At 41.4% G+C, this 20,000-nt stretch overlaps 1 protein-coding gene across 1 annotated transcript in view; it reads left to right on the top strand.

Annotated features, from left to right (window-relative positions):
• zzz3 (zinc finger, ZZ-type containing 3) overlaps positions 1-17,092 on the top strand; it is a 102,511-nt gene extending 85,419 nt beyond the window's left edge. Inside the window, exons 7-10 of the mRNA XM_043698689.1 lie at positions 583-684; positions 2,894-2,989; positions 16,716-16,871; positions 16,966-17,092. Of these exons, the coding sequence (XP_043554624.1) occupies positions 583-684; positions 2,894-2,989; positions 16,716-16,871; positions 16,966-17,007 (396 nt within the window). The 3' untranslated portion in view covers positions 17,008-17,092. The remainder of the gene's footprint in view (positions 1-582; positions 685-2,893; positions 2,990-16,715; positions 16,872-16,965) is intronic.
• Positions 17,093-20,000: the final 2,908 nt, after the last annotated feature.

Raw genomic sequence — 20,000 nt, 5'->3', positions numbered from 1 at the left:
CGGCATGGTGGCTCAGTGGTTAGCACTGCTGCCTCACAGCACCAGGGACCCAGGTTCGATTCCAGCCTTGGGTGACTGTCTGTGTGGAGTTTGCACATTCTCCCCATGTCTGCATGGGCTTCCTCCTCCCACAGTCCAAAGGTGTGCAGGTTAGGTGAATTGGTCATGCTAAATTGCCCATAGTGTTAGGTGCATTAGTCAGAGGGAAATGGGTCTGGGTGGGTTACTCTTCAGAGGGTCAGTGTGGACTTGTTGTGCCTAAGGGCCTGTTTCCACTCTGTGGGGAATCTAATTAATCAATCTGAAGTCTTCGATTTTTTTTTCTCTGGGTTCCTCAGTTTCCATTTTGCGGGTTCTGTTAGTAATGCAATGTGAACAGCCTGCAGTTTTCCCATTTTGTGCCCTGTCTCTAAGGATTAAATCTGTGGCCACTTCCACACACTTGCTCCTATGAAAACATGGACTGTGTAAGCAGTTCAGAAAATTCTTAACTTAAATCACCAACCTTATCTAAGCCAATGCAGTGGCTGCATGTTGTCTGAATATTGACCCGCCCTGTACCTTTTTGGTTTGTTTTCAAAGAAACGATTAGAGGAACTGCTCCTTAAATATCCCCCGGAAGAAGTGGAAACACGACGTTGGCAGAAGATAGCGGATAAATTAGGCAACCGGACTGCTAAACAGGTAATGATCAGCAGCAGTGTTGCAGTCTTGAGTATAGGGTTGTTATTTTTAATCAGCATCTTATCATATTTACTGATATTCGGTGTATTTCTGTTAACATCCATTGGAACAAAAATCCAATTTATCATCGTATGTGCAAGTGTTTTCTTGCATAGCTGCATACCCTGTAGCCCCTCGGATCGGTGTCTGGAGATCCATTCATATTTTCATTTAATTTACCTGGGAAGTTGCTGATATAATGTTGTCACATTTAGGTCTGGTAGTTCAAGATGGATGCAGAAGTGTAATTGTTAACTGTACTAAATTAATAATTTGGGATTCTTTAATCCAGGTCCTACCATGAAGTTGAATTCAGTAAATATGATATGCTTCTCGTTTGGCTTCAGACAAAAGAAGTTAGAACTTTCTCATTAGAGAGAAGGAGCCTAAGAGGAGATTTCATTAGAGATTTTCAAATTCATGAGCAGGTTGGATACATCGGGACAAGCTGTTCCTGCTCGTAATAGGAACAAGAGCGAGAGATCATAGATTTAAAGAAGCAAGGATAATATGGTGGGGAGGGAATTTTTTGTAGATTGAATTTAGGTTATAAAATGCACTGCCTGAAACATTGGTAGAGACAGCTTCAGTTGAGACATTCAGGAGGGGCACTGGAGGATCTTTTGGATAGAAATGGTGCGCAGGGATATGGGCATGCAGGAGGAGATGGGCATGCAGCAGGAGACTGGAAATAGGTGATGATGCTTGTTTCCAGAGCCAGTACAGGCACAATGGGCCCAATGGCCACATTCTGTGCTATAACAATTCTATGAATCTGTGAAAAACGATGACGCATCCAGCTGGATTGTTGTTGAAACGTTAAAGCAGATCACAGTACTGCAGGGCACAGGGGCTGTATCACCTCACTGCATCTGACCTTGTGACTTCACTCACTTGCTACATGATTGACTCTTAATGCTTTTGTGGAGTAGCCTATTAAAACACTCCTCTCTCAGAGTCATAGAGATGTACAGCATGGAAACAGACCCTTTGGCCCAACCCGTCCATGCCGACCAGATATCCTAACCTAATCTAGTCCCACTTGCCAGCACCCGGCCCGTATCCCTCCAAACCCTTCCTATCCATATACCTATCCAGATGCCTTTTAAATGTTGCAATTGTACTAGCCTCCTCCACTTCCTCTGGCAGCTCATTCCATACACGTTCCCACCCTCTGCGTGAAAAAGTTGCCCCTTAGGTCTCTTTTATATCTTTCCCCTCTTATCCTAAACCTATGTCTTCTAGTTCTGGACTCCCCAACCCCAGGGAAAAGACTTTGTCTATTCACCCTACCCATGCCCCTCATGATTTTATAAATCTCTATAAGGTCACACCTCAGCCTCTGACACTCCAGGGAAAACAGCCCTAGTCTATTCAACCTCTCCCTGTAGCTAAAATCCTCCAACCCTGGCAACATCCTTGTAAATCTCTTCTGAATCCTTTCAAGTTTCACAACATCCTTCCAATAGGAAGGAGACCAGAATTGCATGCAATATTCCAAAAGTGGCCTAACCAATGTCCTGTACAGCGCAATGTGACCTCCCAACTCCTGTACTCCATACTCTGACCAATAAAGGAAAGCATACCAAACGCTGCCTTCATTACCCTACCTACCTGTGATTCTACTTTCAAGGAGCTGTGAGCTCTTTGTTCAGCAACTCAGTGGCTTTTAGTTTCTTGTTCATAATTGCTTTATTAAATAAGCATTTTCCTCCTGGAATTATATATCTAAGCCTCTGCTTTCTTTTTAGGTAGACAGGAAAATTGAGGAAGAGCACAGTTCTCCCCAGAGTTTTGGATAATATTCATCTCAAACTAGCCTCATTAAATGCATTATTATTTAATTTGTGTTGGTAGGAACTTGCCGTTTCATATGATACAGCAGTGATTAATTTTCTAAAGTGTTTGGTATTTCCTGAGGTTGACTGCCACATTAAATAGAAGCCTTAACTAGTCTTGAATGATCAAATTTTTGCACACACTGTAATGAATATGAACTTCCCTGGTACAACAGAAAGGCAAATTAGAAAAATATGAGCTCTTGAGTTTGATGAGCTGCCATGCCTGAAACTTTAGCCTTTTGTTTTCCTTCTCTCTCCCCCTCCCCCCCCCCCCAACAGTACTAATATTTATTTTCATCTGGTTATTTTGTGCATGTCTTTTCCTCCAGGTTGCCAGCAGAGTGCAGAAGTATTTCATTAAATTAGCTAAAGCTGGAATCCCTATTCCGGGCAGAACACCGAACTTGTACTTGCATTCAAAAAAGGTATTGTGCATAAAACATAGCGGTTAATGTGTAGCCATTTCCTCAACTCTCATTAACGTTTGTTATTTTGTTTTCTTTTTACGCAAACTATCCTTCCCTAGTTTCTGTCAGCTTCAACCCTCCTGCGGTTGGTTGTTAAGGCAATGTAAACTTGATAAATGCCATTACTGCAATTCCTTAATTGCTCCACTAGGTGGTACACTTGTACTGCTCTCTGGGCCCTCTTTGATTCTCTCAATCAGATGTTCTAAGCCCTGTAATTCTAAGCTTGTGAGGTTGAATACTTTACAAGAATAAAATACTTTTAATGTTCCCATTGTGGAATTAAAGGTACTGCTCTGGTATTCCTGACATCATTTGCATTTCTTACCTTGGGACAAGCATAAGAGCACTTGCCCCAAGTCCATAAAAGCAAATTACTGCGGATGCTGGAACCTGAAAGCAAAAGAGAAAATGCTGGAAAATCTCAGCAGATCTAGAAAAGCTTTGACAAAGGGTCAGTTAGATTCGAAACGTCAGCTCTTTTCTCTCCTTACAGATGCTGCCAGACCTGCTGAGATTTTCCAGCATTTTCTCTTTTGGTGCCCCGTATCCATTCCTAAAGGTTGGCAATAAGCTTGGCTGAACTTTGAGTTCCGAAGGAGAGTCACTGAACCTGAAACGTTAACTCTATTTTCTCCCCATGGATGCTGCCAGATCTGAAAAATGTGTTGCTGGAAAAGCGCAGCAGGTCAGGCAGCATCCAAGGAGCAGGAGAATTGACGTTTCGGGCATAAGCCCTTCTTCAGGAATCCTGAAGAAGGGCTTATGCCCGAAACGTCGATTCTCCTGCTCCTTGGATGCTGCCTGACCTGCTGCGCTTTTCCAGCTCTCATCTCCAGCATCTGCAGTCCTCACTTTCTCCATGCTGCCAGATCTGCTGAGTTTTTCCAGCACTTTTTGGTTTTGTTTCTACAATTCCAGCATCTGCAGTTCTTTCGATTTCAATTTGCATTCGGAGGTGGTTCTTTAGGTAGGCATTGTATGTTAGGGGTATACCCACTCTGAGTTACAAAGCAGGACCTGGAGTGTAGTTATCTCTGGGCGGTGATCTTTGGTTCTCTGCCTCACCGCCTTCTTAAGCAGGGGATTCAGAAAGTGCACAAGAGGGGGAAAAAATTCTCCTCATCTCTGTCCTAAAAGGGTGACCTCCAATTTTTAAGACCGTGCCCCATAGTTCCACCCACAAGAGCAAATATCCTTTCCACTTCCACCTTGTCAAAGCCATTCAGGATTTCATACACTTCAATCCAGTCGAACCACACTGTGTAATCATCAGTGTAGAAAATGTGTTGCTGGAAAAGCGCAGCAGGTCAGGCAGCATCCAAGGAGCAGGAGAATCGATGTTTCTCATGCCCGAAACGTCGATTCTCCTCCTTGGATGCTGTCTGACCTGCTGCGCTTTTCCAGCAACACATTTTTCAGCTCTGACCTCCAGCATCTGCAGTCCTCAGTTTCTCCTCTAATCATCAGTGTAGTCAGGTCCAGTCTGTCTGCTTCCCTCAAGACAGCCCACTTATCAGATATCGATCCAATAACTCTCCTCTGAATTGCATCCAATGCAATTACATCCTTCTTGAGAAGGAGACAAAAGGCAGGAGTTTTACTGATGGAATCGGCCACACTGAACTGGGATGGAGTCCATCTCCTGGCAGAATTGATAATTGCAAAGATGGAAAAGTCTTTAAACTAGTTAAGATTTGGAAGTGCAGGGGGCATCTACTACAATGTGAGCAGCCTAATTATTAACCAAAATTGGGCAGGAGAGCAATGGAAATAATAAAGTAAAGGAGGGTATTGCTGCCAATAGTGAGAGAAGCTCTGATTAAAAATGAGTTAACAGTGTCTGTATAGTGATGTACACAATGCTTACAATAAAGCAGGGGAGGTTATTGTGTTTGGATGATTTGGGATCAATGAGGCATATCTACAGAACAATCATGACTGGGAATTAAACATTGCAGTTTGGAAAGGATAGTGTTAAATGTGAGGTGGAGTTGCTATATGTACAGATAACGCACCATAGAAGGGAACAGCACTGGTAAAATGAAGATGCGGTCCAGACTTGCCATACTCCTCGCCAAGATATGGCATCAAGAAGTCCTGGAGAAACTGGAATCAGTGGGAATTGGGGAAAATTCTCTGCTGGTTGGAATCACTTTAGGGAGATGGTCGAACTGTTTCAGGTTAGCTTAGGACATGTCTGCACAAGTTGCTCAGGGTCAGTTCTATTAATTAATCTCTTTAGGCATGTTATGACACATCTCTGGAGCAGGTGGGATTTGGACCAGAGGTAGGGGTGCTACCAGAGCGCCAAAAGAGCCTTCTGGTTTCTTAGGATAGTGTAATAGGTCCAGCTGCTTCATCAATGTCCTTCCCTCCATCATACCGTCAGAAGTGGGGATGTTCACTGATTGCACAATGTTCAGCATCAGTCACAACTGCTTAGACACGGAAGCAACAAGATCTGGACAATATCCAGGCTTGGGTTGAAAACTGGCAAGTGACATCAAATCACACGTATACCAGTCAATAACCATCTCCAACAAGAGTCTCTAACCATAAGATACTGAAGCAGAATTAGGTCATTCAGCCCATCATGTCTGTTCTGTCATTCGATCATAAATGATCCCTATTCTCCTGCATTCTCCCTGTATCCCTTGATCCCCTTATCACTCAAGAACCTATCTGTCTTCAATATCTCAGTGACTTGACCTCCACAGCCCTCTGAGGCAATGAGTTCCATCAATTAACCATTGCCTAGCAGAAGAAATTTCTCTTTACCTCAGTTCCAAAGGATCATCCCTGCTGTCTGAGGCTGTGCCCTGGGGTCCTAGTCTTTTCTAGTGGAAACATCTCCACATCCACTTCTTCCAAGTCTCGCAGTATTCTGTAAGTTTTAATCCAATCATCTTTCATCCTTCAAAACTCCATTGTGTACAGATCCAGAGTATGACAAGCCCTTCATCCCTAGGATAATTCTTGTAAACCTCTTTGGATTCCCTCCAACCATTGAGGTCTTGGTAATTGACCATTAGTTTCCCGTCTTCTGCCTGCCTCCCTTCCTTCTTAAACAGGGGTGTTATATTAGCCATTTTCCACTCCTCTGGGACCTTACCTGACTCCAGTACTTCCTGAAAGATCATCACCATTGCCTCTACAATCTCCTCAGCTATCTCCTTCAGGACTCTGGAGTGAAGTCCATCTGGTCTGCATAATTTATCCACCTTCAGACCTTTCAGCTTCCCTAGCACTTTGTCCTTCGTTATGGCCACTCCATTCACCTCTATCCTTTGATTGCCTTGAAATGCTGGTATATTGCTGTGAAAACTGATGAAACCGTTGTTCCTTGATATTAAGTGGTGTTACCATCACTTAATGATCCCACTATCAACATCCTATCATTGACTAAAAGCTGAACCAGACGAGCCGTATAAATGTAATGGTTACAAGAATAGGTAAGAAGTTAGGAATACTGCAGCGAGTAGTTCCCCTTCTGACTCCCCAAAGCCTGGCTACCATCTACAAGGAACAAGTCAGGAATATGATGGAATGCACCCCTCTTGCCTGGATCAGTGCAGCTCCAACAACACTCAAGAACTTTGAAACAATCCTAGACAAAGCAGGGCACTTGGTTGGCACCACATCAACAAACATCCCCTCCCTCCACCACTGATTGCCCGTAGCAGCAGTGTATACTATCCACAAGATGCCCTGCGGAAAATCACCATAGCTCCTTAGCACCTTCCACCCAAGGCCACTTCCATCTAGAAGGACACGATCAGCTGATACATGGGAACGCCACCCCCTGCAAGTTCCTCCCGAAGTCACTCCCCATCCTGACTTGAAGATATATCGCCATTCCTTCACTGTCACTGGGTCAAGTTCTTGGAATGCTCTCCCGTACAGCATTGTGGGGATATTTACACCAAATTCACCACAGTGATTTAAGAAGACAGTTCATCACCACCTTTGGCACGGGCGGCACAGTGGCTCAGTGGTCACAGCGCCAGGGACCCGAGTTCAATTCCTGCCTCGGGCAACTGTCTGTGTGGAGTTTGCACATTCTCCCCGTGTCTGCATGCATTTCCTCCGGGTGCTCCGGTTTCCTCCCACGATCAGGTCAGGTGAATTGGCCACGCTAAATTGTCCATAGTGTTAAGTGCATTAGTTAGGGCAGAATGTAGGGGAATGGGTCTGGGTGGGTTGCTCTTTGGAGGGCTGAAGGGCCTGTTTCCACACGAGGGAATCAAATCTTTAAAAAAAAAACCTTTGCAAAGGCAACCAGACAGCGATGCCTGCATCCCATGAATGAATGAAATAAATAAGAGTAAACCAGAACAGGTAAAAGAGGCAAAGTAGAAAATAGTGACCAAAATATGCAGTTTAAGATGATCAAGTATTTCAACACAGATGAATGTGAGCTAGTATGAATTGGTGAGAGGATTAGAGAAATCACTTATTACTTGGATAGTGCAAGTCTAGGGGAACAAAGAAAGTGTAAATACTGATTTAAAATTGCACCAGTGGTTTGCAAGGCTGTAAAATTGAAGCCAAACACTGGCTTTATTTCCAAAGAGGGAAGATTGAAGGTAAGAAAACTATACTAAATCTGTATCAGATGTTGATTTAGTGAGCTATGTACAATTCTAGTCACCATCTTCTAAAACGTATAGGCTCTGGAGAGAGGATGTAGAGGATGATGCATTATCAGGAAATTATCGACACAATGAGCCTGTACCTTTCGGAGAAAAGAAAGCTGAGGGGTGACAGATGTTTAAAATTATAAAGCACTTGATGGAGTGTCTGTAGAGAGAATGAGTTCCCTTGTTGGAAAGACCACACTGGAGGTCCCCAAGAAATCCAAATCTGAAGAAATTTCTTTACCCAGAGTATGCAGGGACTTTGGAGCTTGCTATCATCGAGCGATTGAAGTGAATTGTGTAGATTGATGTAAGATGAAGGCTTGTGAGAGAGAGGGGGAGATAGATGGTTCTGAGGATAGATTTATTCAGAAGGATGGAATGAAGATTATTTTTACTGTGTTGGGATCCACACAGTACTAGCAGCCAGCCTGCCATTAAGCTACCGTGGGGCGGCACAGTGGCTCAGTGGTTAGCACTGCTGCCTCGCAGTGCCAGGGACCCGGGTTCAATTCCAGCCTCGGGCAACTGTCTGTATGGAGTTTGCACATTCTCCCCGTGTCTGTGTGGGTTTTTTCCAGGTGCTCCGGTTTCCTCCCACATTCCAAAGATGTGCAGGTCAGGTGAATTGGCCATGCTAAATTGTACATAGTGTTAGGTGCATTAGTCAGAGGTGGGGTGGCTTACTGTTCGGAGGGTCGGTGTGGACTTGTTGGGCCGAAGGGCCTGTTTCCATACTGTAGGGAATCTAATCTAATCTAATATTGACACAATAAAAATAGTATTGTTGGCAAATGACACATTTTATCTAAACTTTTTTTATCTGTACTCAACAAAACAATTCCTAAGAATATCAGTTTAAAGAGAAAACCAACATTTATGCTGTATGAGAGGGGAATGCATTAAATTGAAAATACTTGTGCTATGATGCTAATGGAAGTTTTATAACCCTGTAGGTTGAACATCTGAAGTAAACTATTTGCAACTCCTTGCTGTAGATCAGCTACGAAAGACTGTCTAATGGGAGGAGTGTGGTGTCACAGCCACTTAACAATATTAACTACACTGTCATGTTTGAGACTGCAGGCTGTTTATTTTTTTGCTTGGTGGTGTAAAAATGCATTGTTATGTGAAATTAATCCTTTTGCATTAATCTTCCAAAATATTTGTTGGTGAAAATTATTGAGTGGAAGTAAAGCAATGATTTTCCTTATTCCTGACACACACCATAAAACAGATGCTTGTCTTGTCATTGTAACAAATGAACCAAACACAGTCGCCTGAGCCAAAGTGAATTATACAAACTGATTGATGTGGGTGCTCAGGTATAATTCTGGGTTGTTTTATGTTTATATGAATTCTATTGTAGATGATGAAGGATTTAATTTTCTGATTCTGACCACATCAATAATCCGATAATTGTCCACGAAAGCCTCGTTTGAAATTTATAGCCTGTTTGCACTAATGATCGTGTTGAATCATAACTGAGGGTGAGTTGAAGTCCCTATGGACACAAAACTAAATAACAGAGCTGCATTAAAAAATCACCAAACTTGTCAGTGGCAAATTCACCACCTTTTAAACTATTCCGTCTCAATGAGGATTGAGCACGTGCATTTGCTTCTTAGCTTCTGCCAATAAAGCAGCCCAAAATAAACAAGATGTTTTAAACAGCCCCAGGAAGCTGCAAATCTTACTACTGTTTAGGGTGATACAAATTAAAATAATTGAAACAAAATTAAGAGAACCAGAACTGAGATGAAATTTATCTTCATGCATTAGATTGTAATGATCTGGAATCCACTATTTAAAAGGTTGATGGAAGCAGATTAGGTAGTAACTTTAGAAGGGGATTAGATATGTACTTCAAAACCAAGAATTTGCAATTGTTAGATTTTGGGAATTATTGGTCACAGTTGCCAAATCTGGGCAGTTAAATATTTGTGAGCAATTTTCAGAACGTCTGCTGGCAGCAGTTTAGTTAGTATACATAAATTAGGCAAATAAACAAATATGCAATCGTGACAGTTGAGGATGTTTCATTTATATAGAGCTTAAACTGGCTACTGGCATGGAATGTATCAGTAGGCTTAAAGTTGTGAAGGCCACATTTTGGTCTCTAGCTGTAGTGTTCAGGAACTCTTCCCTGGGTCTTCCTCCTTCTGTTCTATCTTCCATCCGGAGAAGACCATTTCCTGATGAGGATCACCACCGACAAAGACTCTGAGTCAAGGACTGCCCTCTTACCCTGATATAGCCTATTGTGTGGCCTGGTAATTTATGCTGTTGAATCATAGAATCCCTACGGTGTAGAAATAGGCCATTAGGCCCAACAAGTCCACACCAACCCTCCAAAGAGTATCCCACCCAGACCCAATCCCCTACCGTATTATTTCCCCTGACTAATACACCCAACCTACACATCCCTGAACATGATGGGCAATTTAGCACGTCCAGTTCACCTAACCTGCACAACTTTGGACTGTGGGACGAAACCGGAGCACCCAGAGGAAACCCATGCAGACCATGTGCAAACTGCACGCAGATAGTCATACGAGGCTGTAATCGAACCCGGGTCTCTGGCGCTGCGAGGCAACAGTGCTAACCACTGAGCCATCATGTGACCCCCTCCTCAATCAATTGTCTGAATATCTTGACCCACAATCGAAGGGCTAATACTTATGATATCAGAATAACCATTTTCCCCTTGTGCACCTCCATTTGAAGGTCAGCTGCCGTTCCTTTGAAGACCAAAATATCTTATTCTTCTAAATACTGATTTGGTAAATCTTTGATGTCAGCTCAGTGACCTTTCCTCCTGTGTTTTCATGTCCTAGAATTTTGTTTTATGACAGTAGAAGGCTAGCTGGTACAGAGATACAGGTGAGGTCTCAGGCTACACAGTAATTACTAAATATGTAAATATGGAATTTTAAAGTCATGAAGCTTAAAGAGACCCCAGTTTCCGCTACAGGTTTCTCATGTGGAACGGGGTTAATTGAATCGTTCTTTCATTAGGTGCAGAATCTGAATCGCCTGATGCTGCGTTTTCTGAAAGTCGTTTCAGTATATGCTGAAATGTGAAATAAAACAAACACCGGTCAGGCCCAAGGAAAGTCAGGCACTTAGCTGCTTTAAGTCCCTCATTATGTTACTGATGTTTTGAAAATTAAAGTTTGAAGCCGTCAAACTATCATTTTCATACAATTCCGTATGACTTGTTTAAGAATTCTATAGTGGTAGTGTTTCTGTTTTTAATAATATAGGTAACGTAGGAACACAACGGGAGTAGACCGTTGAACCCCTCAAACCTGCATTACTGTTCAGTTAGTTCCTGGCTGATCATCTACCTCAATGCCACACTTTCTCTACATCTCTGCATGTCATTGGTCTCCAAATATTTACTGATTTCTGTCTTGAACATGCTTGAAGATTAAGCTTCTACAACTTTCAGGAATAGAGAATTCCAAAGATGCACCATCCTCTAATGAGTGAAGAAATTCCTTTTTCTTGGTTTTAATCCTCATCCTGAGGTTCTGTTTCCTGGATTTAGACTCCCTGGCAAGAGGAAACATCATATTTATATCCACCCTTAATTTTTTAAACTTCAGTCAGGTCACCCCTTTATTTTTTGAAGCTGTAGGGGATACAGATGAAGTCTCCTCAATTTCTCTTTCTAGAACAGTCTTGGGGATAATCTGATGATATTTCCTCACGCTCTTCCTATGTCTTTCTAATTGCTTGTTATACCTGTATATGAACTTCTGGCATGGGCATCCACTGTACCCAATATATCACCATTTAAGAAATATTCTTCCTTTACTTCTCCCTGCCAAACACTTACCTTCACATTAATTCACTTTATATTTCATCTGCCATGTCCTCCTCCATTCACTCTGCTTTAACCATATTGTCCTGAAGCTTCCTCATAACCTCTTCACAGAGCATGTGATGTCACCAGTTTGATGTCATCAGCAAATTCAGAAAGTTGCAATTGGAACCAACATCCAAATCATTTCCACAGGTTATGAATATCTGTGGATCTAATATTGATCCTAGTTGGATGTTGGAGAGAGAGATTTTGAAGAGCGTTCTGAGTCCTCTATGTTGAGCAGCATGAATTGATCTCTATTCGAAGCTCCTTACTAATGCAGCCTGGCGAGGTCTCTGGAGACAGACTCCAAGGCACTGCCCCCCCCTTGCAGTAAACTGCAGGATCTTTGTACATTCTGCATGACAGTTGTTGCATGCAACATTAACATCAGCGCTTGCTGCCTCCCCTCTGACATTTATGCCTCTCGCCAGACATTTGCCATTATACTTATTATGGTGGGGTCAGACTTTCCCTTCTGCACTTCAGTAAATAACGTGTTTTCTCTTTCCCACTAAAATTTCGATGAAGCACTTCATTATCTTATTTGGTTGCCATGTGTATGAAGACTACAATTCTTACTGTGTAAATTACTGGCTTAGCTATCAATTCTCTTAAGCCATGGCTAGCTCCAGCAGTGCACCCTTTTACGTCCTTGGCCTAGGTGTCAACCTCACTAGTAACAACGTTCCACCCTGAGAATGATACAATTACTCTGTTAACCAATTCTTAATCCATACTAGCATATTTCTCTGAATTTCATGAACTCTAATGCTGTTTTCAAATGTCCTATGCGTAACCATCTCAAAATCCTTTGAAAAATCAAAATACATCGCATCACCGGTTCTCCTTTATTAACTGCAACTAATACCGTCAAAAAAAACGACCAATAATTTGGTTAAACATGGTTTCCATTTCATAAGCCAGCTTTACCATTTTTGTCTAAAACTCTAGTTATCGTATCCATTATAATAAGTTCATAAGACAGAGGAACCATGTGATCTTGAGGGGTGAGATTATAGATATTTATAAAATCATGAGGGGCATGGATAGAGTGAATCGCCAAGGTCCTTTCCTCAGGGTAGCGGAGCCCAAAACTAGGGGCATATGTTTAAGGTGAGAGGGCAAAGATTTAAAAGGGACCCATGGGGCAACACTTTCACACAGGGTGGTACGTGTATGGAATGACCTGCCAGAGGAAGTGATGGAGGCTGGTAAATTACAAAATTTAAAAGGCATGTGGATGGATACAGGAATAGGAAAGTTTAGAGGAATATGGGCCGAATCTGGATATAGGTTTGCTCGCTGAGCTGGAAGGTTCATTTTCAGACATTTCGTCACCATACTAGGTAACACCTTCAGTGAGCCTCCGGATGAAGTTTGGTCCAGAGGCTCACTGAAGATGTTACCTAGTAGGGAGACTAAACGTCTGAAAATGAACCTTCCAGCTCAGCAAGCAAACCTACATCCAGAACCTCAACCTGAGCTACAAATCTTGTCAAAACCCGATATGAGCTGAATGCTGGGAATTTAAGATATGTGGTCAGCATGGATGAGTTGGACCATAGAGTCTGTTTCTGTGCTGTATATCTTTTGACTCTATGACCTTACCCTGAGTTGATAACCTATGATCCTAGACTCTCCCACAATGGGAAGCAAAATAATCATTGGAGAAAAAAATTGAGGAAATAAATGCAATAAGTATCATAGAAACAAAGCGCTGAGGAAACTAATGGGGCTATAAACGATAAGTACCTAAGATCCGATGGGCTGTATCCATGGACATTAAAGGAAGAAGCTACATCAGTATCAATTGATGCATTGATAGTAATCCTCCTTGAAGAATTCCTAGATTCTGGAAAAGTCTTGAAGGATTGGGAAACTGCCAATGTCACACTCTTATTCAAAAAGGGAAGAAGACAAAAACAGATGACAATATTCTAGATGGGGTTAGCATCTAACGTTGTTGGGAAATGTTAGAATCTATTATATGCAATGTAATAGAAATGAGAAATGCAGAATATAATTGAGCAGAGTCGGCCTGGTTTCATGAAAGGGAAATCATACCTGACAAATTTATTACAATTCTTTGAGGAGGTATCAAGCAGGATAGATAAAAGGGAAGCAGTAAATGTAATGTATTTGAACTTACAGAAGTTTAATAAGGTATCATGTGTTAAGCTATTTAATGAGACCATGGTGTTGGGGTAGTCTATTAGCATAGAGGATTAGCCAACTAACGGAAAACGGAGGTGGGATTGGGGGCATTTTCAGAATGGTAACCTGCAACTAAACTGTAACAAAGGAGTGCCATTAATGGAACATTTTTTGAAATTGAAAAATGCAGCAACATCAATCTTGTACTTCAGCTTTTTAAAAAAAAAAGACTAAAGACCTAAATGCAAATTGAAGACTCTTACTTTTACTTTGAAGATTAGAAATATTCATGAACCCCACTTGCCAGTCAGCTGCTTTCCCTGCACTCCTGTCACGCTGTGGTTCATGATGTCACTCTGTTCCTGGTATCACTGCCAAGTAGGCCTCTCGGTCTTCACCATTTATCCCCTCCCACTCTCCTCTCCCTCTGGAGAGTTTACTTCAACTCAGGCTGTAATAAAGAGAAGTAAAGTTTAAAAATAGTTATAAAATGCACCATGTGGCAAGTTCAGATTCTGCTTGTGCCTAAGATTTTACGTGCAATTTATAGTCATTTTGAACAGGTCTGAGTGCAGAAAAAAATACTTGGGTTCTCTGGTGTTTTGAGAGTGGTGCAATGTTAATGAGCTAAGGTGTTTTCAGAGAAAGAATGAAACAATGAGGATATTATTGTGCATTAGTAAAATTGGTGCAAGACAGTTCTGTGTAAATTTTCTGAGAGGGTAGCCTTTATACCAAAACTTGAGGATGTTCTACAGCAATGTTGACTGACTTCAATGCTTAATGCATGAAAAAGAATTCAAATGGGAACTAATTGGGTGCACTTATGGAGTGACACTACCTAGTCTGAATTATGATAATATTTCTGAGAAACGTAACAAGTATTTCAGAGAAAGATATCATACGTGATCCAATCTTCATTATCTTCTAATAGAGTATGTAAAGTGTTAGTTTTATATATCAGAGAAAATTTGAACCTACATGGTTGCTACTGAAGATCACAACAATTCTGTTCAGAAAAGAGTTTACAGTTCCACCAAGTATCTTAGTCCTGATGCCTTACTCAATTGCTGTAAATTGAACACTGGTTTTGGTTGAGATTCCCTACCCATGCACTACCTGGTAGGGTATCGAAATGGCCTGTGAGTTGGCTGGTATTTCATTTGATGGAATATATTGTCATGCAAGTCAGGAGAAGAAAGAGGCTATTCTCAGTCTCGAGTCTTCTCTGCCATTCAGTAAGGTTATGGGATCGGATTGTGGACTTCGCTCCAAGTACTTAGTTGTCCCCAAAGTTCTGGATTCCCAGTCGATCAAATATCTGTCGTTCTGCCTTGAATATTTTCAATGACCACTGCATAATGGAAGAAACTTTCACGGTACTTGAAGAGAAAATGTTTCTCCTCGCCTCTTTCTTAAATGGGAGATCCTGATTTTTAAACTGTGTTCCCTATGCTGTCAGTATCCACCCTGTCAAGTTCCCTCAGGAATATGTATGTTTCAGTAAGATCACTTGTCATTCTCCTGAACTCCAGTCGATAAGGGCCGAATGTATCATATCTTTCCTCATCAGCAAATCTCGTCATCTCAGGAGTCAATTGAGTGAAACTTCTTTAAATTGTTTATAATGCAATTATAGATATTTTGATCAACCAATTCAGACATATTTTGACATGCCTCTTGAACAGGTGAGACTTGAACCGAGATCACCTTGCCCAGAGGTAAGGACACTACCACTACATCACAATACAGTTATATACTTTCTTAAGAAAGGAGATCAAAATTATACACGTGACCCCAGATGCTTTAGCAACACGTCCCTATTTTTAGACTCAACTATGTTTGTGAAAGATGCCAAAGTTCAGTTTGCCTTCCTAATCACTTTCTGTAATGTATACTAACTTTTCTGATTCATCTGGGAGGGCACCCAGGCCCCTTTGTGTTGTGGAGCTCTCTGCAGTTTCTCTGCTATTATATTTAAGTTAAATCTTGGCTGTCAAAACTATATTTTAATCTCTTCATTACCTATTTGAAACTTTCTCATTCGTCCTTTGCATTTTAGTTCTATTTATGATTTTAGATTGTTTGCTTTTCTTCAGTTCTCAGTACATAGTCAGTTAATTTTTAAGTGCACTGTCCCTAGTCATGAGAGCCTTATTGTTTTCATGTTGTTTTTCTATTTCTTGTTGATGTTATTTTTACAAGCGAAATAATGTAGCTGATTAAAATTTAGAGGACGGTTATTTTGGCTACATATACTCATATGGATGTAAGGGAAGTGCATGTTGCTTCGGTAAGCACCACTGACAGAGGAAATTTCTCGAATTATTTAGACAGTGGATGTCCTGCACTTCATGATTATGTCGTGTTTAGTCTGTTCCGGATTGAAATGCAATGCATAATAACAACAGTTATGTGCAATACTTCCCTTTTAGTCTTGTTATTCCCAGGAACACCTTGTTTTACTTATACTACTTTTGTGTCAATCTAGTACTCAAGGGCGGATCTCAAGAAGTCCTGGAATATTAGAGGCTTTTTTCAGATAGTACATTCTGCTTTTGAGTCGGTTGTGAAATGTTTTACACAATTTAAGGAGTGGAGTTATCCTGATGAATTCTTAACCAGTGCTATCGATAATAGATTATCAGGACATTCATTTGCTGTCAAAAGTGTGTAACATAACAAAAGTGACTGCACGTTAAAAGTAATTAATTGACTGAGAAGTGCTTTTGAATATTCTGTGTATGTTGTAAAGTACAATATAAATTCAAGTTTTTAATTCAGACTAATCTTCTGACATGGTGTAATATGCTGTTAAAGAATTCAGAATTGGAAGTGCTTGGGTCAGTTGATATCTATGGAGAAAGTTAATGTTTCTAGTGGGTTACAGCTATAATAAGGGTCGAGACCTGAAAAACAGGTTGGTCTTTCCACAGGAACTGTGTGACCTGATTGTGTAGCCTGATGTCGAGGTTGCATAAATGATTCTAAACTTGTGGGATTTTCTCCCCCTCAGTCTTCAAATAGACGCCAGCACCCTCTCAACAAGCATCTCTTCCGACCGTCCACGTTCATGACATCGCACGAACCTCCCGTCTATATGGATGACGAAGATGACAGGAGCAGCTTCTACAGCAGCCAGCTTGATGCAGCCGCCGACGAAGAGATCTCGGTAAGTTCCCCTTGAGGCCAGGTGACCCGGTATTTGTTGGTGTGGGCCATCTTGCACTGGGCCTTGTTCTTTAGACTTTTCCCCTTTATCTCAGAAAACTGTTGTGCTGCTAAGTGGTGATAACGGGAGTGCCTGAGATCTGGATGAAAGCTGAGCCAGCGGTGTATCTCCTTAACCAGTGTGATTTAAAGATAGAGAAAGAAACAGGAACCGAAGGTGGGTAAACTATACAAAGCAAAATTCTGCGGATGATGCATATCTGAAATAAGAGCAACCAAATAAGAGAGAAACTCAGGAGATCAGGCGACATCTGTGTAGAGAAAGTAGAGTTGATGTTTTGGTGAATGACCTTCCATCGGAACTAGAGAGGAAGAGAGAGATGAGTGTTTAAGCCAATGGAACACGTTTGTGGGCATAAAGGAGAAAGATCTGTGATGGGGTTAGGCCAAGGGAGGTTACGTTAAAAAATTCATGATGCAATAATGAAAAGAGCTAAAGACTAAAGAGCATAAAACAAAAGATTTTGTACAAATGTGGCGTGAATTGTTGCATAAAAATCATCTGAATGTAGCATCATATGGTAAAAACAACAAGCTCAAGACCAAAGTCAAAACGTGTGGTGCTAGAAAAGCACAGCCAGTCAGGCAGCATCCGAGGAGCAGGAGGATTGACGTTTCGGGCATAAGCCCGTCTTCATGATTCTTCCTTGATGAAGGGCTTTTGCCTGAAACGTTGACTCTCCTGCTTCTCGGATAGTGCCTGACCAGCTGTGTTTTTCCAGCACCACACTTTTTGACTCTGATCTCCAGCATCTGCAGTCCTCACTTTCTCCTAGCAACAGTGCAACATTTGTCACTGGGCTTAATGACTGTGTCAAGCAGCATGATTCATAGATTATCTGTTCCATGCTGAAAGTTCCTGGATGATGTACATGTTCACATGTAGATTTACCACTTCACAGGCGACTGGTAAAAGGGTCTAGGAGGAGGGAGTGTGCTGCATGAATGAGGTTTCCTTGGTTTATGCCCAGCACATGTCTCATTTAAATAAAAGACTCTAAAGCCTGTTGCCTTTACTAACGGAAGTTTCTATTCTTTAGGCTTTGTTCATCAATGATTCATCTCAATTTACTCAAGCCGCATCAGATATTGTGAACTTTGGTTATGTTACTTTTCAAATCTACATAATTATCTATATTTAAACTGTCAATGGGATAAAATTAACATAAAGGCAACTTCCTGATCAATTTGACCTTTCAAGGTGTTTCTGATACTACATTATGAATTAGTTTTAAATGTCTCATGAACGGTTGTTCTGTGAGAAATGTAAAGCTATTTTTTAAAAGTTTATTCATTTGCAGGATATGGGTATTGCTGGCTAGATAAGCATTCATTATTTTTGAGATGGTAGTGGCACTTACTTGAACTGTAATTTATCTGAGAGGATTCACCGCAGTGCTGTGAGGAAGTTTGACGATTTTAACCCTGTGGTATTGTTCCAAGTCAGGATGTGGCTTGGAGGAGAGCCTTGGTAATGTTGCCATGGATCTGCTACCCTTGTTATTTTAAATGGAAAAAGTCCTGGGTTTCGAAGCTACTGTTGAAGGCTGGCACTTACTCCTGTCATAAGTTTAATTAAACTTATTATTTGCTCATTATCACACAGTTTTGAGGTCTCATGAAATATAAGACCATAAGACATAGGAACAGTAGGCCGTTCAGCCCATCAAGTCCACACTGCCATTTGATGAGATCTTGGCTGATCAGATAATCCTCAACTCCCCTTTCCTGCCTTTGCCCATAAACCTTGATTCCCTTACTGTTAAAAGTTCGTTTGTCTCGGCCTTGAATGTACTTAACGAGCTTCAGCAGCCCTCAGTGTTAAAGGATTCCTCATTTTCCCTATCCTGAGAGAAGAAATTCCTCCTCATTTCTGTCTTAAATGAGCATGACCCCTTACCCTGAGATTAGGACCTCAAATCGTCTAATCTCTCAGAAGGGGAAACAACCTCTTCGCATCCATCCTGTCAGTCTCCTAAAAATCTCATACGCTTCATTCTTCTAAACCCCAATGAGTATAGGCCCAGCCTTCTCAACCTGTACTCGTTAGACAGTCCCTTCAGACCTGGAATCAACCTTTTATAAGGGGCATTTAACTAAGGCAAAACAGCCAAAATTATTCACCGTAATCTAGGTATGGTCTGACCTAATACCTTGTATATTTTTAGCAAAACCTCTCTATCTTTATAAATCCATTCTGTTTGAAAGAAAGGCCAAAATCCATTTGCCTTCCCTTTTACCTGCTGAGCCTAGATGCTTGCTTGTGATTTATGCAATAGGACTCCCATATCCCTCTGTTCTGTAGCTTCCTTACAGCCTTTATCCATTTAAATAGCGTTTAGTCCATTTATTCTTCCTGTCAAAGTGCATAAACTCATGTTTTCCCATGTTACCTTCCATCTGCCAAGTTTCTGCCCACACACCTAATCTGTCTATGTCCCTCTCCAGGCTACTTGTATCCTATCCACCACTCCCTTTCTCCATCTGTTTTTTTAATCATCTGCACTCTTGGCTCCAGTGCATTCACTTCATACGTTAATGACTTGGATGAGTATTGTAAATGATTGTGTCCCAGCTTTGATCCCTGTTGCACCTCGCTAGTTACAGGATGCCATCCTGAAAGTGCTCCCTTTTTCCCAACTGTCTATCTTCTATTAGTTAGCCAATCCTCTATCCATACTACTGTACTACCTACAATAGCATGGACTGTTGTCTTATTAAGTACCTAACATATGGTACCTTATCAAGCACCTTCCGAAACTGCAAACATCTTGCCTCCCTGCTTCTCCTTTATCCCTTCTGAATGTTACCCCCTCAAAGAATTCTAATACATTTATCAGTCATTGTGAGCTCATGCTGACTCTGCTTGATCAGATTATGGATTTTGAAATCCTCTTCTGTTGCATTCTTTGTAATAGACTCTCAAACATTTTCCCAATTACTTGAAGCTAACTGGCCTATTGTTGCAACTGTTGGCAGTGAGGTAGAATGAATCTCAATTTCAATACCATGAAGGTGAGGGGAGGAAGAAGTGTGCGTATAATCTGTATAAGGACAGAAATAAAAGCAA

This window comes from Chiloscyllium plagiosum, chromosome 11 (genome assembly GCF_004010195.1).
Source record: "Chiloscyllium plagiosum isolate BGI_BamShark_2017 chromosome 11, ASM401019v2, whole genome shotgun sequence".
In the NCBI taxonomy this organism is placed as follows: Eukaryota; Metazoa; Chordata; class Chondrichthyes; order Orectolobiformes; family Hemiscylliidae; genus Chiloscyllium; species Chiloscyllium plagiosum.
Note: the sequence above shows the minus strand (reverse complement) of the source record. Positions and strands in the feature narration are given on the sequence as shown.